At 36.4% G+C, this 25,295-nt stretch overlaps 1 protein-coding gene across 5 annotated transcripts; it reads left to right on the forward strand.

Moving 5' to 3' along the window:
- The first annotated feature begins 1,091 nt into the window (after nucleotides 1-1,091).
- On the forward strand, nucleotides 1,092-23,344 carry LOC128879816 (golgin subfamily A member 6-like protein 22). 5 transcript variants are annotated; one of them, XM_054129320.1, is made up of 11 exons: nucleotides 1,092-1,604; nucleotides 5,089-5,291; nucleotides 5,631-5,766; nucleotides 8,453-8,491; nucleotides 12,354-12,471; nucleotides 13,123-13,280; nucleotides 13,935-14,066; nucleotides 15,224-15,406; nucleotides 20,959-21,118; nucleotides 21,224-22,143; nucleotides 22,174-23,344. In XM_054129320.1, the coding sequence occupies exons 2-11, from the start codon at nucleotides 5,104-5,106 to the stop codon at nucleotides 23,209-23,211; spliced, it is 3,072 nt and encodes a 1,023-aa protein (XP_053985295.1). In that variant the 5' UTR covers nucleotides 1,092-1,604; nucleotides 5,089-5,103; the 3' UTR covers nucleotides 23,212-23,344. The 5 variants fall into 5 exon arrangements, with proteins under 5 accessions (XP_053985295.1, XP_053985293.1, XP_053985294.1 ...); XM_054129318.1 differs by having other exon boundaries at nucleotides 21,224-23,344; XM_054129319.1 differs by having other exon boundaries at nucleotides 12,360-12,471; nucleotides 21,224-23,344.
- Nucleotides 23,345-25,295: the final 1,951 nt, after the last annotated feature.

Consider the following 25,295-nt stretch of genomic DNA (forward strand, 5'->3'; position numbering starts at 1 on the left):
ATAATTCCACAATTTTTGTAACCTTTTAAATTTTCACCTTTTTTGGAGAGCAAAATACTTGAAAAGTTGATACTTTAATAAACGCAACAAAAATTGAATTTGTTTCATATTATTTAGTGTACTCTTGAGAGCCCAGCATTGGAAATAATTTTAAAGCTTAATTTCTCTAATTTCGACGTTTTTCATAACACACAATATACGTAAAAGACAATACTTTAATAATAATCAAATATAGAAACTGGATTTGTTTTATTTATATGAATGATAGGTCTCTCCACTAAGGGATTAGAAGAATTATTTTGGAGGTGAGGTGTTGAAAAATAAATCTATATTGGATTAGAATTTTTATTCTGCCATGAAACTAAGAGCTATTATGCAACAAATGTTAATTTACACAGTTTCCAATAATCTTGAACAAAAATTTAATCCTCCTAGAAATTCGCACATACACTCAGCAGTCAGGAGTCAGCAGTCAACATTTTAGAGGAGAACACAGCATGAGCTCAGCATACATTGAAAAATAACTGAACAATTCCCACAATTTTTCAAATCTCATCCCCTCTCATATTCCAAAATACTCTCAAAAATCAACCAATTTGCCTAATAAATAAGATGAATGTGTAGAAGTCAAAATATTAAAAGAGAACAGAGCAGCTCGGCACACCTCTAAAAATATCTTACCAATTCCCACAGTTTTCCAATTCTCAACCCCTTTCACACCCCAAAATACTCTCAAAAATCAACCCCTTGAACCCTACAAAACAAAATAATTCGATTCCTGTTACTCCTCAACGCTCCTTAAAGGAGAACAGAAGGGCCTGGCCGAGAATCCCGTAGGAAACTCTCCCTCTCCTTGGGGTCGCGATCGACCCTCAGGCACCGGCATAATCGAGGAATCCCCGTTCCACCTGGAGTGAATCCGTAACCAGGTGACATTTAAAAATCCGCCGAAAGGAAAGGGAGAGGTCCTTCGCGGGACTCGCAGGTCGCACAGGCGCAGCTAACTGTGCCAGGTTCGCCCCCTCCTTGCGGGGGTGAACGCGTGTGCGCAATAGGCATGGCCTGGGTTCAGGGAGTAGATGCTCGGCGCAGTCGTGTCCCCTCGGCCGAAAACGACCACCGTTTTCGTATCCCTGTGCGCGGGTTCCATTCACGAATCCGTGCTGCGAAAACCTGCCACCTCTGCGCGGTCGCTGAAAAAGGGTGGAAGCGTGGACGAGCGTTGGTGTTCGTCGCGAAACGAGGTCGTCGAAGGCGTCGTCGTCGTTGAACTCGACAGGCGTGTCGTGAAATCGTTGCTCGGTCAGGGTTGGCCCTGAAAGCAACAGGGTTGCCCGTTTCCTCGACGTCGGAAAGGGTTGGCCTGCTCGGAAGAGTTCATTTCAGTTCGCCCGGTTACGACGGTTAAACGTTCCCTTCACCGAGGATCTTCGTTTCGGGGCGCATCAACGCGCGTGGAGATGTTCTAGGGTCGACGCCGGACGTCGTCGGCTATGAACGCGGTGGATTATGCCTGATCGTGGAACCGAGGAAAGGAGATAAAAGTGTTTTTTCGGGGCAAAAGCAACCCGGCGGGCGAGGGGGCTCCGGGATCCGAGCAACAGGTAATTTACCCCTTCTGCGGGGCACCGCTTTCGATGGACTAGCATTTAAGGAGGCCTCGACGTCATCGATAAGACGAAGCAATTTTTGTGCGCCACGGGGAAACGTCAGAGCCAACCGTTACGCGCTGATTTTGATTCAATTTCGTGGGATAAGTAGTTAGGTTAAGCGGTTTTGTCGTTGGTTGATAGTCGTGTCGAAAGGGGTGAAAGTTGTCCTCGATTTTGTGAATGAAATAGGCAGCGACTTCGTGTAAGTTAACCTCTTCGTTCGCACACGTACGTAGTGGTTATGTTATTCCTTTCTTTAATGCATATTAGTTTGTTTTGTCTGTTTCGTCGTTTGTGAATATTATCGAACCTCGCTAAATTTCGTAAAATATGTTGCAATTGCCATTTTATATGCTTATTTGTGATATATTCTCTTTATCTTTATTTAAGATTATGTAGATTGTGTATATATGTTAATAAATGTGTGTGTTAATTGGTTTTAAAGACAAATAGTTTCTTAGAGGCATATTTAAATATATGTAAATGTTTCGAATGTTCGAGCCCTTTTCAATAAATGTACTACCAACGTATAATTAATCAACAGTCTTAATTAGAAATAAATAAAAAGAAAGGGCGTGTTATTGTTTAGAGAATAACAAGCACTGAAAGGATTAGAATAGATAGTAGAAATTGAAACTTGTTGTTAGATGTAACTTCATCCACAACTTTAAGGGTAGTTTTCACCTCTTTAATATCAATAAAAGCATACAATTAGCATAATGTTTCATAAAAATGATCTCGTTGAAGAATAGTTTGACTAACCAAGCGTTTTAAAACTAAGAACAATTGTTCCGTGAAAAATCGTAATTAGTAATTAAAGAAACAAATTATAATAAATAAATTTTGTAGATTTGCAGAGAACAGCACTTTGTCGTTTTATAATCAAATCAAATCATTCGACATTTATTTTATACAATTTGATGACGTGTATGAGAAAATAGCAGAATGTTGACATACACACTAATCTAAAATGTAGACAAATTATTCCACTTCATGTTTTAAATTTCATTTTATATGAACGGAATTTATGTTTCTCTTGATTTTAAAGTTAAATTTAGCCCACTTAAGTAAACTTAAGAAAAAATAAAGTATCGTGTCGCAACTCGACCGTCGATTATCCCGTTTTTCAATCTTCCTTATCGTCGATGTGAATCGAGTTTCAGAGTCAAATAGTCGCGGAATGTTACGTAAATTATTCGTCTTATTTAAAGGTCGAACGTAAACGAAAGTTTATCGTCGGCCTGGAAAGCAGATTAAAGGGGTCTCCAAGTGCAAGTAGGTTAACTACATCGTAGATAACAGACCACGGAAGGGTAGTTAAGTCTTTCGTCAGGGAAGGTGATTTATCGATGGAATTGCAGATTTCCCTATCCGATAAAGGAAAGTGCATTTCGTTCATTAAAGCGTGCTCTCGCCTCGCTTTTTCTTCAGCAACTCTTAACGCGCGTACATGTATCGAAGGCGCTCATGCGGCGACGCTTTTTCGCAAATAACTTTTCTTTTTATATAATAAAACTCGCGTAGACTTACCCGAGTAGATGTTCCCAAGACAGCGTCGCGCGTCGGTTGACTTGTTAGATGAAAAAATCAGTCGATTTCAAAAGCTTATACTTTGGGAAGAAAAGCGTATTTTCGCGAGAAGATTACTTAAAACATTTATAGTTTTATAGTGTATGTTATCATGGGGTGGTTCTTGAAAGGTTTTGTAGTTTAAGTATGCTATAAATACGATTTCATTTAATTTTATCTTAGAGAAGATGGAAAATAGATTCTTTAATTTTTTAATGTAAAATTTAATCACTCGTAAAATTTATTTAAAGCATTTTTACACAAGTTTTAAAGTTTTATGTTATTTTTTTATTTATTTTATGTTATTAGAGGGTGGTTCTTGAAAGGTTATGTAGTTTAAGTATACTATAAATACGATTTCGTTTAATTTTATCTTTATTAGAGAAGATGGAAAATTCTTTAATCTTTCAATGTAAAATTTAATCATCAGTAAAATATATTTAAAGCATGTTCACAAAGGTTTTAAAATTTTAGATTATATTTTTGCGACGTGTATACTATTCTTCTGAAGGATTGCTATTTTGTTGAACTTTTGAATTACTTCATAAAAGTTTTAATTAATTCAAAAGTTTTAATTACTTTATCGTTTTGTGAAATATTCAATAACGCTATGTTGAGGAAAGTTGTTTCGCAATAATTTGATGAGCAGTTTTCAATACTTTGTATGCTAAAAAGTTTATAGTTGGTATTCTAACGAGTTTTAGAATCGGTATTTCTGTATTTCATGTAAATTTGCTGAATAACAATTAAATGTAGTCCGGTATTCACAATGTAATATTGAGGTACCTAAACTACATGAAATTTCACTGTATGAAAATTTCCTCGACTGGTTAAACGACGCCAGTTTAATACTGCATTATTTATTACGCTACTGTTATAGTAATCTCAGATTGAATCCATAAAATGTAGAACTTTTTCTTGAGGAGCTCATACTTATTTCTTACTGTTAGTAATGGCTTTAAATTCATTATGCCCATACAGTTGCGAATGCATCTCTAAGCTGCTTAATAATCTTCAGTTGTTAGGCAAAATCTGCAAATAATTATGTATAAGAAAAAAAAATACGACTAGAACCATATGGTGCGTCTTGCAGCTTGTGATCCTACAATCCTGCCATATGGCGCCCTATGCAGTTAAAGGCTTAACCCATATTAACCTAGAAACATTTCTGAGATATCAACCGACTCCTCGTACTTCTAAGGTACTTTTTGTTTATGTTGAATACTACATAAGCTACAAAATTTTAGAAACATGGTCTCTCATTTATTTTGATCAGTTTCGTGTGCCGTAGACTCTAGTCGGTCGATTGTCGCGTGTTTTGTAACATTTTAGAATGGCGATTCCGTTAAAATTTGCGTCCAAGTGTGATCCGCGTAGTATAATACGTTTTTTTTACCGCTAAAAGCTTCACAGTCACAGAAATTTATCGAGAATTATGTTCTGTTTACGGCGACAAATGCGTGAGCCTGCAGATGGTTACGCGTTGGCGAACAGCGTTCCTAAATGGCCGCGAAGAGTTGCACGATAAAAAGCGCGAAGGACGACCAGCGGACGCAAAGTGGACGAAAGTCATTACGCCTTAGGAATTCAAAAGCTTGTTACTCGTTATACGAAATCTATTGAAAAATGTGGCGATTACGTAGAAAAATAAAAAATGGCCTGAAAATTTAAAAAATGACCTTGTTTTGTGTTTTGATCACTCTTTCACAGCCTAATTAGACCGTTAAACTTACTTTCTGAACGACCCTCGTAATACCAAAAAAGACATGTTTCCAAAGTTAGATTTCATACTACATGTTCGCGCATTTTGCAACGAGGTGGAAAGGGTTAAACATTTTAAAGCAGCTGTTTAATCAAATTGTTGTAGGAAAATACGGGCTCGATGCCGGAGGCTTCGGGATCAGGGTTGGCCGACGAGGCGGATTATTCGACTTTCGAGAATAAGACCGGCTTGGCCGACGACATGAAGTTTCTGGCGAGAATGCCAGAACTCTGCGATGTGACCTTCCTCGTCGGTGAGACCAGAGAGCCAGTTTGCGCCGTGAAGGCTGTCCTGGCGGCGAGGAGTAGGTTAGTATTTAGTTAGTTAAAAATATCATGAAGTTCCTACAAAGTGCAAACGTAACTTTGTAAGCTAAATACTAAGCAATGTGTCAAAGTTAGAATAAAAATTTGCGAAAAAACAGAACAGCAGTGATAATAATAATCCAATGATAAAATAGAGGGGTATAATAAGCGTGCGAAGTAAATATGAAAAAGGAATATGCAAACGTACAGATATTTTGTTACAGGAAATGTGTTAATAATTATGTAAATGTTTCACATGAAATAAAAATAGAAATACAAATACGTGCGAAATGACGGCACCCACAGCCTCGAAGTGATTAGTGTTTTTCGTTCTTTCGATAGAGTGTTCCACAGAATGCTTTACCAAGCGCCGAGTCCGCAGCGCAAGAAGGAACCACCGCCGCGGGAAAACAAGATACGTCTGTTCCTGAAGAGAAGCTCCGAGCCGCTGCTGAACCTGCAGAACGCGGCGCAACAGGTAATTGCAACTATAACAGAACGATCTCTGCGATACTTCTCACTTTCTGTCGATACAGATAACGTTCAATCTTCGATGTTTAAAAGTAAAATCAGAATTTAACGCAGGCTAAATAAATAAAGTTGCCGACACAAGCACAAACAATGCGTTTAGCGATTTTTATAATTATCAAATTTTCCAAGTAAACGAAATCGTGACGAGTAGGTGTACGCTACAAAGTAATAATCGAGACAGTAAATGTATTAGGAATCGATTGGAGAGGATGTTAAAATGCAGGGTGCACTTTATATCTTTAATTTTTTCTGAAGGTCATTTCTTTCAAGGTCATTGGATGCATTCAGCGGACAGACCATGATCACTAATCAAATCACTAGAAACTATCGCTGTATTCTAGAAGGATTTAATATTGACATTTTACAATTACACGACGACAGTCAAAATCTGATTAATAACATTTCAGAAAAGCAATAGTATATACTGTGTTTTAATAAAACCACTAAGACACAAATTCGGTGCCCTGGAAATTGGCGTCAAGATTTAAACAATTTAAACAATGTCACTTGTGTTATATATCAGTCTGATAGTCCTAGTGATTTTACTAGGTAACCTAGCTACAGGATGGGAGCTATTAGGGTCCTAATCTTAAACAGTAGGTAACAGAGTTGTACACTGCAGGTAAATTTCCTTTTTTTCCTTTCTTTCCATGATGCGTTTCGCTTTCATTTTCCTCCTTTTCTGGGACATTTCCATTAGTTTCACTTTGTTTTATGCCACGTTTTCCTTTAAATTTTCTACATTTCTTGGTACAATTCCTTTAATTTCCTTTGCATTTTCTGGTACACTTTCCATTAATTTCCTTCGGTTTTCTGATACATTTTCTTTCCATTTCGGTTTATTTCCTGGTATATTTCCTGGTAATAATATTCGAGATTTAGAACTTTGTAGATTTTTAAGGGTTTTCGATTTGCAACTTTTTTGCCCCTAGAATTGCGAGCATGGTTGCAAAGCGAAGTATCGTAGGTTTCCATTTGCAACTTCGTAACTGTAAAGTGTTAGAGGTGTTAGGCGGTGTCAGAAGGCGATAGAAGGTGTTAGGATATGTTAGTAGTTGTCAGAAGTTGTCAAGAGTAGTCAGAGGCTGTTAGATGTTATCTTATGTTGTGTCAAACATGACAGAAGTGACACTGTTTAAATTCATTGAAATCTTGTCGTCAATCCACAACCTCGAAGCTCTGCATCGTACTGTAGCCCCCGATGCAGAAAATGGCGACCGATCGCTGATTATGTCGGAAGTAGCGGCTTAATGTGCTAACTCGCTAATGATCGGCAGAAAATCCACTATGATCAGTGATCACTGATAAATTGTCAACTGAACGCACCTATTGACATTTTCCTATTCGTGACGATGTATCTCTGTTACCACAGTTGTGCCCGATTGAAACACCATTTTCTCCATGCATGATATGTTGACCTTTAGATGACCTTGAATGAAGAATCACTAATACCTTGAGAATGATAAAGAAATGAAATCTTTATGCGTTCCTATATAAGGGGATCAATATTTGTCAGTTCCAAAGCAAGTACTGTTTATTACCTTTAATCTAGTCTATCTACTTTAAATTCGAATTTAACTTTACTAATTCGATTATACAGGGTGTTTCCGGATTAAATGGCCAAACTTAAAAAATGAATTTAGGACCCCAAAACAAAAAAAAAACATTTCCTCTAGAAATATGCTCGCAAACGTTTCGTTCAAGAGCTATTTACTTCTGAAGTTACATAATTATAAGAACGAATGATGCTGAAATATCCCTTTTCTTGTTTCGAAGATCAGCTTTTGTTTGTAAAGTAAAACATATCAACGATATGCCAGTCTTAACCCCATTAGGCTTCATTGTATGGGGTGCACTCAAGCAAATAGTGTATGATGTCCCTATTAATGATTTTCAATCCCGTCTGCAATTAATTTCATTTAATCCAGGAATACCCTGTATAAGGAAGTACGATACTTGTTCTCTGGCTCAGAACCGAAAAGAAAAACTATAGAATTATACTAAATTTATTAGCCATTTAGATTATTCAATTAGATTGCCAGTTACTCCACAAAGCATGCATACCAATTACAAAGATCAAGCTTTAAAATGAAACCAAACTCGTGTCTTACAGTTGCCAATTACCACACGAAAATCGATATACAGTTACAATTAACGAATAAACCGCACGAACTTTTTCCGGTAACTAATAGATTTGCTGCGTGGAACCTAATGGTGACCGAGAGTCACCTCTCGCGTGCAAAGGGTTAACTCGATCAATTTGAACCCGATTATTACAAAAAATATAAAAATATTCAAATATTGCTCCCTAATTGTACATTTCCAAGCTCTCTATTAAATTTCTCCAGCAATGTTTAGCGTACACGTGCTCTACCTCGCCAAAGCGAAACATCCTCCCACTTTGAACCTAACGATAACTGAGCATGATTATGAGTCCCGTAACTGGCGAATATCCATATACATACCACAATAGAAAAGAAAGTAAAATGTTCGACTCGAAGCCGATATACGCGCGTATATACGAGTACATTCCCATAAATTACGCGAATATACCGTGTTCGGCGCCGACACGGACACACAGCGCCGTTAAAATGATAGAAATAGTAAGTGTGCATTTGTTATGTGCCGTGTAGCGGTCAGGGTTCACGCAGCAGTTGGCTCCCATACAAGAGGTACTATGAAACGTCACTTCTGGATACGATTTTGCATCCGACAATCTTTTTTACTCGTCAGTTCTTCCTCTGTCCCTTTCACTTGTCTCCGCGTCGTGCGACTCGTTTTGGGATACTTACATATCGCGACTCCGAAGCTCGTTTCGATTTTTGGTGTCCTCGACACTCATTAAGAGAAACTGTCGCGCGATAATCAGCCTGTTTCTCTTTCACTATCTCGGTGTTGATTTGTGTGTCGACTCGATGGACACCCGACACAGAGTCCTATGAAGACGATAGAACTATAGTCTGTACGATTGCATGAATACAGATTCGCGCTGAGGTTGTGAAAAAAATTGTTGATACAGTAGAGCATCTTGTTCCGAGGAAGCATCTTGTTGTGAGGAAACGATGACGAAACATAATTAAAAAGAAAAATTTGAAATTTCGAAAAAGGTGGGGCCAGCTTCACACGGCTTCGACCCCCTCTTTCAAATGTTTTGGTTCGAGAAGGTACATCCTCGTCGTTACTTTCGTTGTAAAATTTATCTTCTCGTATTTGTTTATGTACTCACTTTTTAATTTAAAAGAAATCTTTTCTCACGCAGTTTAGATAACAGAATATCCGTTTGACAGAACGTTCGGATGTTAGAGTATTCGGGTACGGGGAGCTCTACTGTATTTTTATTTATAGTACATAGTGCCAACAGAGTTGGGTAAATATTAGCGAGTACTAAATATTCTATTGGGTTGTCTGGAAAGTTCATGTCGATTTTTCGTAGGTGGTACCTCAAAAGGTGGAAAGGTTGTGAAACAAAATGGTACTTACATACAGGGTGTCCACGCTAAAGTGTGACAGACGCATATTTCAATAACTATTGATGATACGAAAAAATTGTTTACATGTAAATTGCGGGATACAATGGGCTCTATATTGTGGCGTAAACGAAATTTTTGTTATATTATTAATTTAAAAGATATGATGGTGAAGTTTTGTTTTTTAAATGGAACTATATATTTTTTGGGGGATGTATTTACTCGATTTTAATTAGTTTCTAAGATAGAACGTTTCGAAGTTTACTGATTTTCAGCGGAGAGCCCATTGTATCTTGCAATTTACATGTAAACAATTTTTTTTGTATCATCAGTAGTTATTGAAATACGCGCGCAATTACAATATGTAATTTAATAAATATATATTAAAATTCAAACGTGCTTTTGAATTTTTCTTAAAAATTGCCACGAACTTTTTGGACGGCCTAATATTTTAATTCAATTTTTCTGTGTGACTATGAAAATAAAATAGTTTATTTCTTGTACGAAGTCTCCAAAATAGTGACGCTTTAAATCATTTACTTTATTTGAATTTTTCCATTGTGAAATATTTAATTCTACAACTAAAATTAAAATTCAGTTTGTCTATTATTTCTTATTCGATATTTTTATGTAGATAATAGATTTACATTTGCCCATCCTTGCCTGGTACAACCGATACGAATAATTAAATTATGATATTGTTACCGTTGACGAATTTCACGCAATTTCACGATGTCAGCGCAAAGTGGTTCATTTTTTCGCTGAGAGACACAGAAGTTCCAAGCTATTCTACCCTACTTCCATATTGTCAAGTGTCTCATATATAAGGGTAGAATTCAGGAGATGCTATTAACCATTGTTAAACAAAATATTAAATTTACGAGTTAGGAGATTACAAACCTAGTCTCTTAATTTCTCTGATGTGTCCATTTTTGTCTCATATCACCTTGAATCTTTAGGAATTGGCTAACATATATTTGCCGAATTTAAAATATCTTACAAACATAATTATGTACAATGTTGACTGACATTTCACAAAATTTCACATATTTCTGTGAGACTGTTCATTACATTCTGTTTTATATCAGTACAAAATCAAATCGTTAAATTAAATTTAACTCCGAAGGGAGGGCGACAGGCGAGAATGATTAGGGAGCCCTTGATAAAAAAGATAACATCTCAAACGCAAAATTACATAGAATACATACACGGTGGAAAATTTTGTGCTCTTGCTTATAAAAGTCCACAGATTAAATGTTTGATTAGTTTACACAATTGATCTTAATCAATCAATTTATCTGATCTCAATTAATGTACTTACTCACATTCTCACTTAATTAACACGTGATTGTATTGAAAAAGAGAAAACAAACGATCATCCCAATTTTATGAAGTAAATAGGTATTTTTTAATTTATAGTATTTAGTTGTAACGTTATACAGAAGTTCTGTAATGATAAAATACAGTAATTAACTAACATAATGATGACTGTTTAATGAGTATTTCTGTTAGTCTTTTATAAGACACGTGGTTTATTATTTAACGAATATGTATAAATAATATAAACAAAATGTAGACGTATTGAAGTTTCGATCTGTTAATAATATAGTAATTGCTCCTGCTAGTACTGGTAATGACAGTAATAATAAAATTGCTGTAATTATTACTAATCATGAAAATAAAATTATTTGATCATAATTTCAATTTCAATTCTTTATATTTAAAATTGTGACAATAAAATTAATGGCTCCTATAAGTGATGAAATTCCTGCAATATGTAAAGAAAAAATTGTAAAATCTACAAATAGAGTCGAGTGATATAAAATTGATGATCCGGTTCCTGATCCCGAATAAAATATTCTTCTGAATAGTAATAATATTAATGATGATGGTAGTAATGAAAATCTTATATTATTTATTCCAGGAAAAACTATATCTGGAGCATCGATTATAATTTAACGATTATAATTTAATTACCAGTTTGTTAAACTTGCACAAAAATAGTTAAAGTTACTATTATCAATTGACGTAATCATGATATGTTAAGTTAATACAAAAATATTGATGGATCCTTCGAGACACGTTATTTGTTTTGAATTTGACACAAAATTTTCAACATTGTACTAAATTGTGTCATTTATTTCGCCTACTGAATTCACCCCTGAAATAATACATCTTGTAAATACCACATGTAAATATCAATAACTCACTCGTAGCTCCGTTCTGTGTCTTTCGGCAGGCATGCAAATTATTAGACGAAATTGCAGTCTGAAAGATCGCACACATGGATGGCCGTGTCACTAATAGATTGTCACTATTGTATTGAGAAATATGCTGTAGCTGTAAAATCGCACGTTCCACGGTTTTCAATCTTCAGACGCGGCACAGATTTGATTCTGCAATTTTTCTGCACCTCACAGTTCAGAACGTAGTCGAGGAATTATGATGGTGTTAGATGCACAGTAGTTTGCCTATGAGAATCTGCACCTATGTCGACTGTGTCGTACTTATTCACGACACGGGAGTGTTCGATCAATTTCTGCCATTGCTTAAGCGATTGGTGATGGACAATTGAAATTGAAAGGAATTGAAGTGGCAAACGATGCGAGTACCGAGCAAACAAATTATTTTCCCTTTAGGGCAGAGAATAAAAAATTTTATTCGCAACTGTCCTACTGGAAAATTAATTTCTTATATTTTTGGCACCTTCATACATCGCTTATCATTTCAATTCTTGAATTGCCTTCGGTAATCTCTCTTTAAGTTGCGACGAAATTAATTTCAAAGTATTTATCTTAAAAGAAAATTCAAGCTTTAGAATCACGCTATTAATTCGAACAAGCAAATACGAGAAAATTAAATATTTCTATTGATTTGTTTCTCTGGTAGAGTATTATCGATTGGAATATTTATATACAAACATTGTACGTTTTCGAGTACATCGTACATTGCATCCATCACTAAATGTATCGTGCGAGTCGCTTAGCATGGATTTTCGAGTTCAAGCCAAGGCTTGAACTATTGAACAGTCTTGTCGTTCGTATGAATACTTGAATCTTCTGCTAAGCCACAGCCGAATCAGCATCACACTTTAATCATCGAGGAATTCGAACCGGACGTGTTTCGACAGTTGATCGAGTACATCCACACGGGATGCGTGATGCTACAGCCTAGAACATTATTGGGTGAGCAACTAATTACCATTCTATTGATTTATAATGCCATACACTCAGACTTTCGTTCAAATTAAATAACAAAGTTAAAAGTCAACTGTTCTCTTGATCCTTTTTCTAATCAATTGGATAACTAGGGGAAGGACTGTCGTAATTTAAAAAAAAAATTTAATTTTCTCTTGATAACCTTTAGGATTTTCGAGTTTCAAAAATAATTAATTGATTGAAACTTCGAGTTAATAAAAATATTTAGGCTACTTTGGATATCATTTATATATTTTCTCTCCTATTCACTTGTGTTTTATTGACGTATAAAACTGTTTTTTATCCTATTGACAGAATATGTTATTTTTACAATACTTATCTAGATTATGTAATGTATACATCGTATTAATAATTTAGAAGTATCGAACGCATCAGGGTTTAATAAAAACATTCATTCATTTATAGTAACTCATCGATAAAATGTATCAATTATAAATTTCAATAACTGAGTCATTTAATTAATAGTCTCTTTTTCCCTGCTATTTTGGATACTAGATTTCTAAAATTTCAATGAGGCAGTACCTTTTATTTTTCCACATAAACTCCCGCGCAGTAAATAATTGCCACAACTCGTAACCCTTCTTCAGGGTTGTCTAGTCTCGTCTTTTGCGTTTATAGGTGTAATGAATGCTGCTGATTACTATGGATTAGACGAGCTTAAGAAAGCTTGCTCCGGATTCGTGCAGTGCTGTATAACGGTGGACACTGTGTGCGCTTTACTGGCATCAGCCGAACGATACATTCAGTACAAATGTACAAAATCTTTGGTCCAAAGGGTAAATAAACACTTATATTTAAAAAGAAGACGGTTTCCACTTATGTATATTAATTTGCAGTTTAAGATTCTTTCTTTTCTTTTGTTGAAAACATCGTATTAAAATATTCATAACTTTCTTCTCGCTATATAAAGCTATTTCTGTTAAAAAAAATATATTTTATAACTCATAACTAGACTGCGGATTGTTATGCATTTATAGGAAATTTTAAAAATGCAAAAAATGCACACAGTATGCAATAATAAAAAAGAATATTGAAAGTAAAGTTCATATTATTATATTTGCAGAGTAAAAAAATTTCCTTCTTAGGCTAAATTGTTGTAGGTACGAAAATTCACATTTTCATAGATACTGAATCAAATTCTTAATTTAAATTAAAGTATGTTTCAAATTCTGAATGGTGTAACATATTCTTGTTGATGTTTCACATATTTCTGCATTTGTATACATTTTCATAAATTTCTTTCTATTTTCATTTATCACAAATGCGTAAACGACTGCAATTTATTTATAACAAAAATGCTTGACTACCCGTTGATTGAAAATTTGTATCATTTGTATTATAAATTGTTACAAGAAAAAATTATGGAGTATCGCGATTGTGTCCTTACTGATTGTTAGAGAATCCTAATCTCTTTGTATATTTTTTGAAAGGTGCTGGAATTTGTCGACGACCATGGCAACGAAGTGTTGAATCTAGGATCCTTCACTTTGCTTCCTCAACATGTAGTTCGTTTAATCCTGGCAAGGGAGGAGCTTCGCGCCGATGAGTTTGCCAAGTTCCAAGTACGTAGAGTCTAATTAATTGCTATCTTAAGGATTAACTGTTACCTATCAAACGAATTGGGTTACTTCTCGATCAGACGTGTCGCCATTTCCAAATGAAATGTAGTATATAACACAGATATTTTTACATAAGTAAATAAACGTAATAAAAATAAAGCGTATATGACATATTCTTTCTGAACCAATTGTTAAAATATTCATTCTCTTTTCTATGGTTACACTTTTAACTGTCCATTTAATTTGTTTTCTCCAGTTAACTCATTCATTGCCAACTAGGAGGTGCAGTGTACTTAAGAAATAAATTTATAGCCTTTTAAGTCACGAATTGTTGCAAAAGATTTTCGCAAATTTTCTTTTTAAAATAACAAATTTAATATCACTTTTTAGTATCAAAATAATAATTTAGATTACACATCTGTATTAAATCTTCGTGTCCAAGGCAAAACGTTTTAAATTTGGCAGTGAATGGGTTAATGAGTTAAATTTTCCACTGAATACGCATAAACTTAAGTATGAATAAGGTATGGTATTTTTTACTAATTCTCTTTATTACCGCTAATATGAAGAAAAATAATATTTATTATAAGACTGCGGAATTTTATGCATGTCTAGAAAATTTTACTGTGCAGGAAACTACAACATACATACAGTATTCAATGATGTAAAACAATACTGAAAGTAAAGTTAATATTATAATATTTGCAGAGTAAAACAAATTCTTTTTAAATATGATATTATTTCAATAGCTCATAGAATATTTCACATCTGTTACAATGATATTGACTTCAAAATTTTACTAAATTACACACTTACCTCCCACTAAATATAAACAAACATTTTCTAATTTTATATTATCGTCTTATATTTAATATTATATCTTTAATTTTATACATTGTTCTCCAAGAGTATAATTCAGTTTTACAATTTTAATAATCAGATATTTAATTTGTAATTGTGAATATTTCAACGTACTCCAATGTAATAATTTTTCCCTTCATCTCCCAGTAAAATGTATCCTATTTTTGCGCTATTGATAACTAAAGACTCAATTTGTAAATTTGACAGTCGGAAATGTTCCAACCTACTCGAATAATTTTCCCCGTCACGGTTCGTCATTTTCAGTGTTCGTAATCGTACCGTTCGAATGTTGTCATTAGGCGGCCTTGATGTGGAGCAAGAAATACTACGACAGCAATCAGACCACGCCCTTGAAGGACGTCATCGGCAACTTTCTAGAGTACATCCAATTCCACAAAATTCCCACGAACGTGTTGATGAACGAGGTCCGCCCCTTAAACCTGGTACCCCACGAAATCATGATGAACGCGTTGGCCTATCAGGTGCGTGTTGCTTTCAAGATACACCTTCAACGAACAGCTAACAGTTTTACTTTTCCGCTGTCTCTTACCACTATTGCAAAATCGACACCGCAGTTGTGTTACTAACGATCGTCGTTTCATTTCTATCTCGTATCGAAACAGTATCTTTGGATTTCAATCTGCGAAGCTACTTTCTCCGTTAGCTGACTTTGGTATTTTCGAGAATTCCCGACTTCGCGGAGATCAGTCACTAAGTCACACGTCTAAACCGTGACCATCTAATCCGACGGAGATTAATCTCTTCGAATACATTGTTACAAGCGGCACTCTTAATATTGCACCAGGACTTTAGTCTGTGCATATCTCGCGAAACGTACACTAAAATGTACATTCTGCATAAAGGTAGTAACTGTTCATTAAATCTGTACAATTTACCTCCGCCCGTTGGTTGTTGTCATAAAATTTCGTCCAAAAGATTTGCGATCGTAAGAGGATTAAAGTAAGAATTTATTTCTCTGTAAATATTTCATTATCCCTTTGGCAACCCACTTTCTGTATTTTGGTTTTTTGTTTCGATGCATGAGGAAATAACATTTAAGTCACTGTACCCTCTACACCTCGATTTAGTTACGTGTCTCAAATTGCATATCCACCAGTACAGATTCGTTTGTATCGTACAGAAAATAAGAATATAGTTAATGTTTGAATTAAACATGCAGGTAGGCAGTACAACCAATATTATTTTGAATAATAATATACCGTTTGAAATAATACTTCTACTTATTTATTTCTAAGCATTGTTTAGTTAGTTGACTTCATTTATTCTAGTTTATAATATTCTAATCTCAATATTTAAATATTTTATTCTTGGAAAGTTAATGCTTGTAGTGACTACCTACGTTTAATTTGATTATGAGTAGAAATTCAATTAAATAGAAAATACGTTTCTCTAGAATAAATTATTGTAATATCTAATTATTATAAAGATAATACTCGCAGTGACCAGCTATATCTATTTTTAATTTGATCACGAGTAGAAATCTTTCAAATAGAAAATACATTGTTCTGGAATAACATTTATTTAATTCGTAAACTTAAAGGTAAATTGGTAAATAATATTGATCAGTGTATTTGAATAAAAACCGACTTCAAAATAGAAACATTGACGAATGATATCAAGCGGTGGATATGCAATTATGATTAGATATCCGTGGATAGTTTTAAGGGAACATTCCTGAAATATAAGAATATAGTAGAAAGTATTTTCCCTTAATCTACTCCCCCTTTATTCAGTATACTGGACACACACATCCTAATGTACGATTACTATGTCCATGATGTGTACATAAACATAAGTGCGGAATGATAGTTATTTAATTAACTATATAATTAAGATAATTACCTAATCTATATTCTCTGTTTAAATACTTGCACTCATTTTTCAAAAATATATTGTCATTGTCAGGATCTACTATTTGTTTATTCGTATCATTTATAACATGAATTGGTATAGCAAGGAACAAGATATACGAAATCATGACATGCAGTAGTAAAAACGTGTGAAAGGGTGAAGTTCAGCGAATTGATGTATTGTCACCTAATCCTAATTGGCCACCACGCACAAACCAACGCTTCTGATCCCATATTATTCAGTAGTCGATCGATATACTATTTGTATTTTATTCATTCCGTCCCCAATTGTTAAGAAGAGATCCTTTCCCTAATGCTTCGTGCGATTCTTCTTCTAAAGTATCCTAATTTGCCACTCGTACCCTTGTAAAATGTTTAATACATGTCAGTCTCTGCTTTATGCAGTATAAATTGTCTTCCCTCGTGAAATGTTTGACTCGATTGATGTCAGTGGCGATGTCGAATATCAATGATAATGTCAATGTCAATGATCTGTTGGAATCTCGTCCAGATAACTATGCCATCCGAAATCATTTATTTGTTACTTTCAACGTGGCGCTCGTGTCTCACCGTGTATATTTGGCTCCTTGTCTCTCCTCGGAGTAAATTTTTAATTGATTTGCTGCCGTGTACAGCGAGAGGGTACAAATTGCCTATTTCGTGGAATCGAACGCTCGCTTTGGAGACGTTTAGTCGACCGAGAAGAATTAATCGTTCTCGAGACAGCGCCTGAAAACAATTTTATATCTACTCGACGCTTTGTACCGACTCGACGACCCTCCTTCCATTATAAACCGTACTCAGTGTAAATTTACCGCCCTTTGTACTCAAACGGTCTCGAGTCAGAAGGGCGCGAGTCTTTTTGCAGGGAGTGGCCACGTTTCGATCATTATATAGTCGCTATTGACCGGTATCAATTACTTATCACCCGTAGAATAGTTCTTTGTCACGTGCATAAATAATTGCATGTGTCAATACATTCACACAGAGTCGAACAAACGTGTTTGACTAAAGCTTCGAATAGAATAATTTTGTTCTAGTTTTACTTATTAGTTCAGTACCTATACTTTTGTTAACATTTATTAAATTTGTTAAGAAAATATATTGATTATTTCTTTTAAATTTAATAGGTTCAACATGACAATCTGTTTATCGTTTATTTGACATTTATTGCTTCTGTTTCATTGCAATAAGATTCTGCATTAATTATACGATCAGAGGGTGGAAAATGATGACGAGTGAGGTAATTTTCTAATAAAAAATCACCAGTTTTTTTTCAAATCAGCGTTGAATTACTGTAACATTCGCATAACCTTCTTCAAAAGCTAACTTTTTATTTTTAGCCACTTTCATCATCACAAGTTTATACTCGTATAAAAAAATTAAGCGAATATTCCAAGTATTCATAATTGTCGATAATATGGCTCTAATGTTTCTATTCTAAATATCTTTAACATTTTAATGTGTGTGCCTCGCAGTATATTTCTTCCTGTTTAATATGATTATTACAATAAATTGACGAGAGAGTAGACTGAAATGGACGTTATTGGCCCGGATGATTGAAACACTGGAAAAATGACATTTTATATGCACCAATCTAATACATTCAGCGTTACTTTATTCCTCGTAATTGCATACCTTAAAAAATCCATCGATTCAGTTCGTGTATCTTGGCCTTCTATTTTCACTTATTAGTAAAATTTCTATATTTTCATTAACATTTATTAAATTTAAGAAAATTTATTAACCAGCCCTACAAAATTCAGTAAATCGAAGTAATTTATTTATTATTTCGTTCCCTATACACGATGATATTGATTTCATGACAGGTGTAATGCTATTCAAAATATCACGCACAAGTTTTTGTCCAAATACGTGTGTTCAACGCCGTAGACATAGGGTAGGGTGGTTGAAATAGGTCACCTGGTTAATTCGATTATTTTTTAAGACAAACAAGAACACTCGAAGCATAAGCTGATTGATTTCATAGAGGAGTGTAGCGTGGCGATGTTCTTTTTTGTTTCAGGTAGAAGCGTCAAGGACACCTCAAGGTCATTAATCTTTTCCCAAATGGAACAATATTTTATTTTATTTACCTACTAATAGAAGCATGTAAGACCAGTACAGTCACTTCAAGGTTATTAAATTCAAGATCATCCAAGGTCGTTAAAGGGCAATTCCAAGGGAAAATATTTTCTATACGAAGAGACAAATGTAACCGTTCATGAGTTTGCATCTTCAGGTACATACTAAGTTCTATTTTAAATGTTGTAAACGGTGACCTTCAACGGTGATACATACTCCAAGGTAGTACGATGTGGATTTCATCTTCGTCCAGAGCATCACAAGCTATTCTCTTACAGCTTTTTGTGTTTTTCTTAGCTGTTGTCATCTTGTTGTACATTTGTTGTACTGTAGTCTAACGGTATGTCTTTCGATACATGTGCTACAATATTTTTGTACTAGTCTATGACAATAACAAGTGTTCTAAACTTTCAATAATGTTCCATGCGAATAAATATAAAATTGATGTGGTGTTTATTAACAGTAAGTGGCAATTCATTGTAAGAAAAACAATGAGTATGTAACAGAGATGGTTCAAGTTGGGCTAATCGTGCCAAGAACCAAGGAAGATGAAGAGAAAATGCACTAGCTATTCGAAATCATTCAAGAATATTTACAACATTTAAGTTCGAACTTAATATACAGTAGTTATTATGACGAGCTGGAAGGAATATTAATGAAAGAAATTGAGGTAGGATGGACATCTTTCATCGTGCTAAATTTCAATTTATTCAAATAGAAACTAACAAAATTTCAACTATTCGAACTAACAAAAACTTCTTCCGATATTTAAGGACTCCATATTTCATCGCTGCTAAATCACGTAATTTTTTTTAACATAAATAACTGCGTAGAATTACATTCTCTTTGTGCTTTAAACCACCGAGATCTTTTTGCCACGAGTGCTTCGCTGTGAGAAGGCACGTTGTTACTTTCGTTTACTGTGTCAGCCCTTCGAAAATTTATATTTTTACTTTCTCTAAAATGTTTGGACAACAGAATATTCAAATAATTAACGTTCGTTAATATTATTTGATAATATTAGTCGTATCTAAATAACAGAGACAAGAAAACTCAAACAATGTGAGATTTTTCTTTATTAAGAGAAAATTCACAATTGGCTCCTTGAGCTAGCCATCAAGTTTGATCAGTGTGAGTGTCGTGTGTGTGGACGAACGGAGACAAATGAAGATTCTTTGGTGTTCTTTCTAGCTCGCTATGGTACATCTGTCTCCTGATATCAAATATTGTCTATCATAACAGTTCATTAGTGATCTTACACTGGGTGTCCTAGAATTAGTGCAAGAACCGGTAATGGGGGGTAGCTAAGACGATTCTGAACCACAATTTCCTTTACAAAAATGTCGGTGGAGGCTTCGTTTTTGAATTATTAACGAAAAACCACTGACCAATCACAGCGCCCAAGCAGCGCGCTCTCAGCTGATAGCGAGCTAATCCCAGCTCGAGCCAATGCTCTTGCGGCTGAACGCGGGCTATCTGGGTGCTTTGATTGGTCAGTGATGTTTCATTAATAATTCAAAAACGAAGCACTGTTCGACATTTTTACAAAGGAAACTCTGGTTCAGATTCCCCTCAGTTATCCCCCCCCCCTTCCAGGTCTTATACCAATTCTAGAACATCCTGTATAAGCTTGAACATCACTTGACCGTGTTAGTCTTACAAGTTTCCACTGGTATATAAACAAAAAAAACCATGTTTCATTTATACAAAATTGATGGCCTTAAAGTGTCCTCGACTCGAACACCTGGAGCTAGAAAAGTGCTCCTTCCACGGGATCACATAACCTCTCTTTGAAACATTATATCTCCTGATCCAAGATGAAAAGAAATCCAAAACTCCAGACTAAGAGAAGAGATTGATCGTTCTGTGGTCGTCTGCTTCCCGTTCCTCCATTCCCTGTCTCCAAAATTACGTCATCGATCCAGGTGACTCTTTTCGACTGCCCCAAAACGTCCGCAAACAAAGTTTCCGAACCGAATCGCAGCCTTCTGACCAGACGTCGCTCGCTTACCTCCACTGTGACACGTAGGACGTCTAAGGTAGCCTTAAAAGTGATCTGACCCGAGGGTTTGTTGCAGGCAGACCCAACCAGTATCGACCCGGGAAAACTCTCCCCCCACAGAGTGAGGCGGCCAGGTTGCAGCATGTCGGTGCAGTCCTCTGTGGATCAGCGCGGTAGCACCACGACATTGAGCTCGAGTGGTTCCGACGCAGGCTCCGATCAGAAACAACATTCAGGTAGCAACTAACCTCCGGCCACGGCCGCACTGACCGCGGCCGTTTCGGACGAGTCCCGACGCGAGGGAATTCCTATTAACGATGCGGTCTCGCACCCGCTTGAAGGTAAAAACAGCACAGCGGAGCAGGAAACGGCCAACGAGCAGCTGCAACGGCGGCCGAGCGTGCAGACACACCCGGAGGAAGAGGACGTGCAGCGGCAGATCGAGCAGAGGTATCAGCTGCAGCAGCAACGAATGGAACAGGAAAGGCTGGAGAGGGTGCAACAGGAAGAGGAATTGAGGAAGCAGCAAGAGGAGGAGAAGCACCAGCAGGAGCAAGAGTTGATGAGGCAGAGGGAACGGGAGCTGATGAAGCATCAAGATGAGGATGTGAAGAGGCAACGGGACGAGGAGTCGAAGGGACAGCAGGAAACGGAGACGAAGAAACGGGAGAAAGAGGAGAAGAGGGAAGAGGGGCTGAAGATGGAGCAAGAGAAGGAGGAGACGAAGAAGAAGGAATTGAAGAAACAGGAGAGAAAGGAGTCGAAGAAGGAACTGAAATCGAAGAAACAGCAGGAGAAGGAGAAGTTGAAGAAGCAGCAGGAACTGAAGAAGAAACAAGAAAAGGAGGATGCGGAGAAGAAGGATCAGGAGAAGGATGAACCGAAGAAGCAGGAACAGAAGAAGAAACAAGAGAATGAGGAAGCGAAGAAACAGGAACTAAAGAAGGATCAGGAGAAGGATGAACCCAGGAAGCAGGAACAGAAGAAGAAACAAGAGAAGGAGGAAGCGAAGAAACAGGAACCGAGGAAGGAGCAAGAGAAGGGGGAGTTACAGAAGCAGCAGGAACAGAAGAAGAAACAAGAGAAGGAGGAAGCGAAGAAACAGGAACCGAGGAAGGAGCAAGAGAAGGGGGAGTTACAGAAGCAGCAGGAACAGAAGAAGAAACAAGAGAAGGAGGAAGCGAAGAAACAGGAACCGAAGAAGGAACAAGAGAAGGGGGAGTTGAAGAAGCAGCAGGAACAGAGATTGAAGAAACAGCAGGAAAAGGAGGAGTTGAAGAAGAAACAGCAAGAAAAGGCTGAGTCGAAGAGACAGCAGGAGCAGAAAGCGAAGAAACAAGGAAAGCAAGAACCAAAGCAACGGGAAAAAGAAGGTAAAGACCAGCACCAGGAGGAGTCGAAGAGCCAGCAGCATAAAGAACAACATGAAGAAGAAGCGAAGAAGCCACAAACTGATGAAGATACGAAGCAAAGAGTCAAGGGTCAAGAAGACACAGCATTGAGGGCACAGCAGCAAGAGGGTGCAGCAAAGAGTCAGCATCTGGAAGAACTGGGCAAACAGGAGCTCGGAGAGCCCAAGAAACGTCACCAGAAAAAGAAAGTTAAAGATCAACAAGGTGAGGAGCTGCAGAAACAGATCGAAGAATCAAAGAAACAAGAATCGAAGAAACAGGAAGATTTGAAATCAAAGCAACAGAAGGAAGAGGAACAACACCAGGAATCCAGTAGACAGGAGCACAAATTAAAAGAAGATAAACCAGAAGCGAACCTGCAGCTGCAGAAAGATGAAGAGGGTCAAAGTACATCGCGCCAGGAGCCCGATCAAGAGTCCCAAAAAACCCAGAGACATTTTGTTGAGCAGGAAAGGGAGGAACGAGGACTCAGTCGCGAAGAGAGACTCCTCCGCTTGCAGTTGGAGGACCTGAAGGTGCACCTGACGGTGCAAGAGCAGACGATGCAGAAGCAGGAGGAAGCAGTCCTGCGCCAAATACACGAGAGACAGTACGAAGAGCAGCTAGAGAGTGGACAGTTGGAGCTGATGCAGATGTACCTGGAAGGTCGAAGGCCGGTTCCTGAGGAGTCGTCGATGCAAGAACAACAACGACAAATGGTAGACCGAAAGGAGTCGAAGAAGAGGAGGAAACAGGAGGAGGCCAAGATTCGAGGGAAGGAACCCGAATCGCAGAAGCAGGAACAGCAACTGCAGGAGCAGCCCCAAGAGCAAAGCGTTGCACCTGCGGGCGACGTGAGCGGTTTCTATATTAGATTGGTCGTGAGGCAAGAGGGTCGTGCGAATTTGGTTTGGCTCTTGAAAACGCACATGTTCTAAACGTTCATTTTCGCTGTCATCTATCCTACTTCGCTACTGTTAATACCTGCAAACGAATTTGTTATTTCCATGGCGGAAAATTGTTCGAGAGATATAACGGTTTTGTTCTCGTTCACCGTGGCGTGTCGGTGGTCTTTCGATTTCCATACTAAGTTTAAGATTGTCCGAGGTTGTGCCGTAGTTCGTAGATGTTTAAGATTGTTGCTAATAAGGGCGAATGCGCGTAGGTAAGAAATGCTCACTAGTAGGGGAATTGCGTCGATGATTCGATAGGAATCAGGAACGAAGGTTGTAATTGTAATTAATTCTGCTAGTTTTGTTGGATTGCTTTTGAGGGGTGCTCAATTTTTGGCTAGATTCTCGAGGTAATTTTCACGATTGTTTGAGCAGTTGAAGTACTTGAGATAAATTGTAATTTGGTATGTTTACATGTGTAAGGTTCTTTAAAATTTTCATCTGTTCTGCTCAATTTGTTTACGAATTACGTAGAGGGTGTCGAGAAATTATGTGTAAAGACCATTGCAAGCGGTTTCTAAACCTCTGGATCGACAAAGACCTGTTTAAAAAGTTTGGTGCAAAATTGACCTTGGCCGTCATTTTGAAGGTTAAATTTTTTTATGGATGCATTGCGTTTTACTCATCGAGTGTTAAACTTGTAGAAGGAATCATGGGTTGGAATTTAACCGTTATCTTGGAAAATTTGGTGCAAAATTGACCTTGACCGTCATTTTGAAGGTCAAATTTTGTATAATTCCATTGTGTTTTACTCATCGAGGTTGTTAAACTTGTAGAAGGAACCATGGGTCGGAATTTAATCGTTCTCTTTGAAAATTTGTTTAAAGTTCCAATTTAAATTCATGTACTTAAACTCAGTTTGTTTACGCTATAGTTGGAGGAAAATTATAGTGTTAGAATGTTGAAGGATGAAAAATACGTACTTATGTTGTTCGAAGTGTAGAAGAAGAAGAAAAGGTAGAGAGATTTCAACGAATTGTTTGCATTCGTAAATGTCACAGTTCTAATCTATTAGTCTGCCATGAAAATGAGTTACCTAAACATTTGCTTATAATACATATTCGACTCTTAATTAATTTATGCTATATTTATTTCAAAGGTAAAATATAAGCATACTGTAAATAAACTGAGTTGAAATATATGAATTTAAATTAGAACTTTAAACAAATTTTTAAAGAGAACGGTTAAATTCCGACCGATGATTCCTTTTACAAGTTTAACACTCTTGATGAGTAGAACATGATACAGTCATGAAAACATTTAACCTTGAAAATGACGGTCAAGGTCAATTTTGCACCAAATTTTCCAAGAGAACGGTTAAATTCCAACTCGTGATTCCTTCTACGAGTTTAACACTCGCAACGAATAGAACACGATGCAGTCATCAAAGAATTTGACGTACAATACTGTACGTCACATCCAAACCAATGAGAACGAATTTTGTTTTGTTTATTATATACTGTTCATTCATTATAGTTTATTTATTATTAGACTGCGGATCTTTATGCAAAATGAAATCTTCGCGAACGTGCCTACAAAAATTGAACCTATATAGAAATGTATTTTATTCTGTAAATATTATAACATGAACTTTACTTTCAATCTTTTTTATATTCTTGCATATTGTTTGCATTTTGTAGGTGCTCGCACATTTAAATTTCCTATAAATGCATAAATATCTGCAGCCTATAATGAATAATGAATTCAATAATGAATAGACTGCAGATATTTATGAATTTATAGCAGACGGAAATATACAAAAAATAAGCAACAAGAATATCAACTGAGCAAAATCTACACAACACAGAAAAAAAGAGTACCCCTTTGAAAGAAGTATTTTCGAGGACGAACACGTTTTCATTAATGGAATAGTCATCATTCTGCATATTTCGAGTGATCTTCAATAGTCAGCAATTTCATTGTTTCATCCACTTCCGCTGGCTGGTTTCCGAACTCTAATCTCGTCGAATCGCATACTTCATACGTTGACGCGCTAACAAAGCACATCATCGACGTCAATCAAAATCTTAGCTGAACTCGAACACTTTCACATCGAGCGCTCGATATCA

The sequence above is a fragment of the Hylaeus volcanicus genome, chromosome 7 (genome assembly GCF_026283585.1).
Source record: "Hylaeus volcanicus isolate JK05 chromosome 7, UHH_iyHylVolc1.0_haploid, whole genome shotgun sequence".
NCBI classification, from domain to species: Eukaryota; Metazoa; Arthropoda; class Insecta; order Hymenoptera; family Colletidae; genus Hylaeus; species Hylaeus volcanicus.

Excerpts from the sequence above, each read along its gene's own strand:
- LOC128879816 (XM_054129318.1), top strand. The coding sequence starts at position 5,104 with ATGCCGGAGGCTTCGGGATCAGGGTTGGCCGACGAGGCGGATTATTCG. Across the intron at positions 5,292-5,630 it reads GTCCTGGCGGCGAGGAGTAG|AGTGTTCCACAGAATGCTTT; the intron begins GTTAGTATTTAG and ends TTCTTTCGATAG. Across the intron at positions 5,767-8,452 it reads TGCAGAACGCGGCGCAACAG|CGGTCAGGGTTCACGCAGCA; the intron begins GTAATTGCAACT and ends TGTGCCGTGTAG.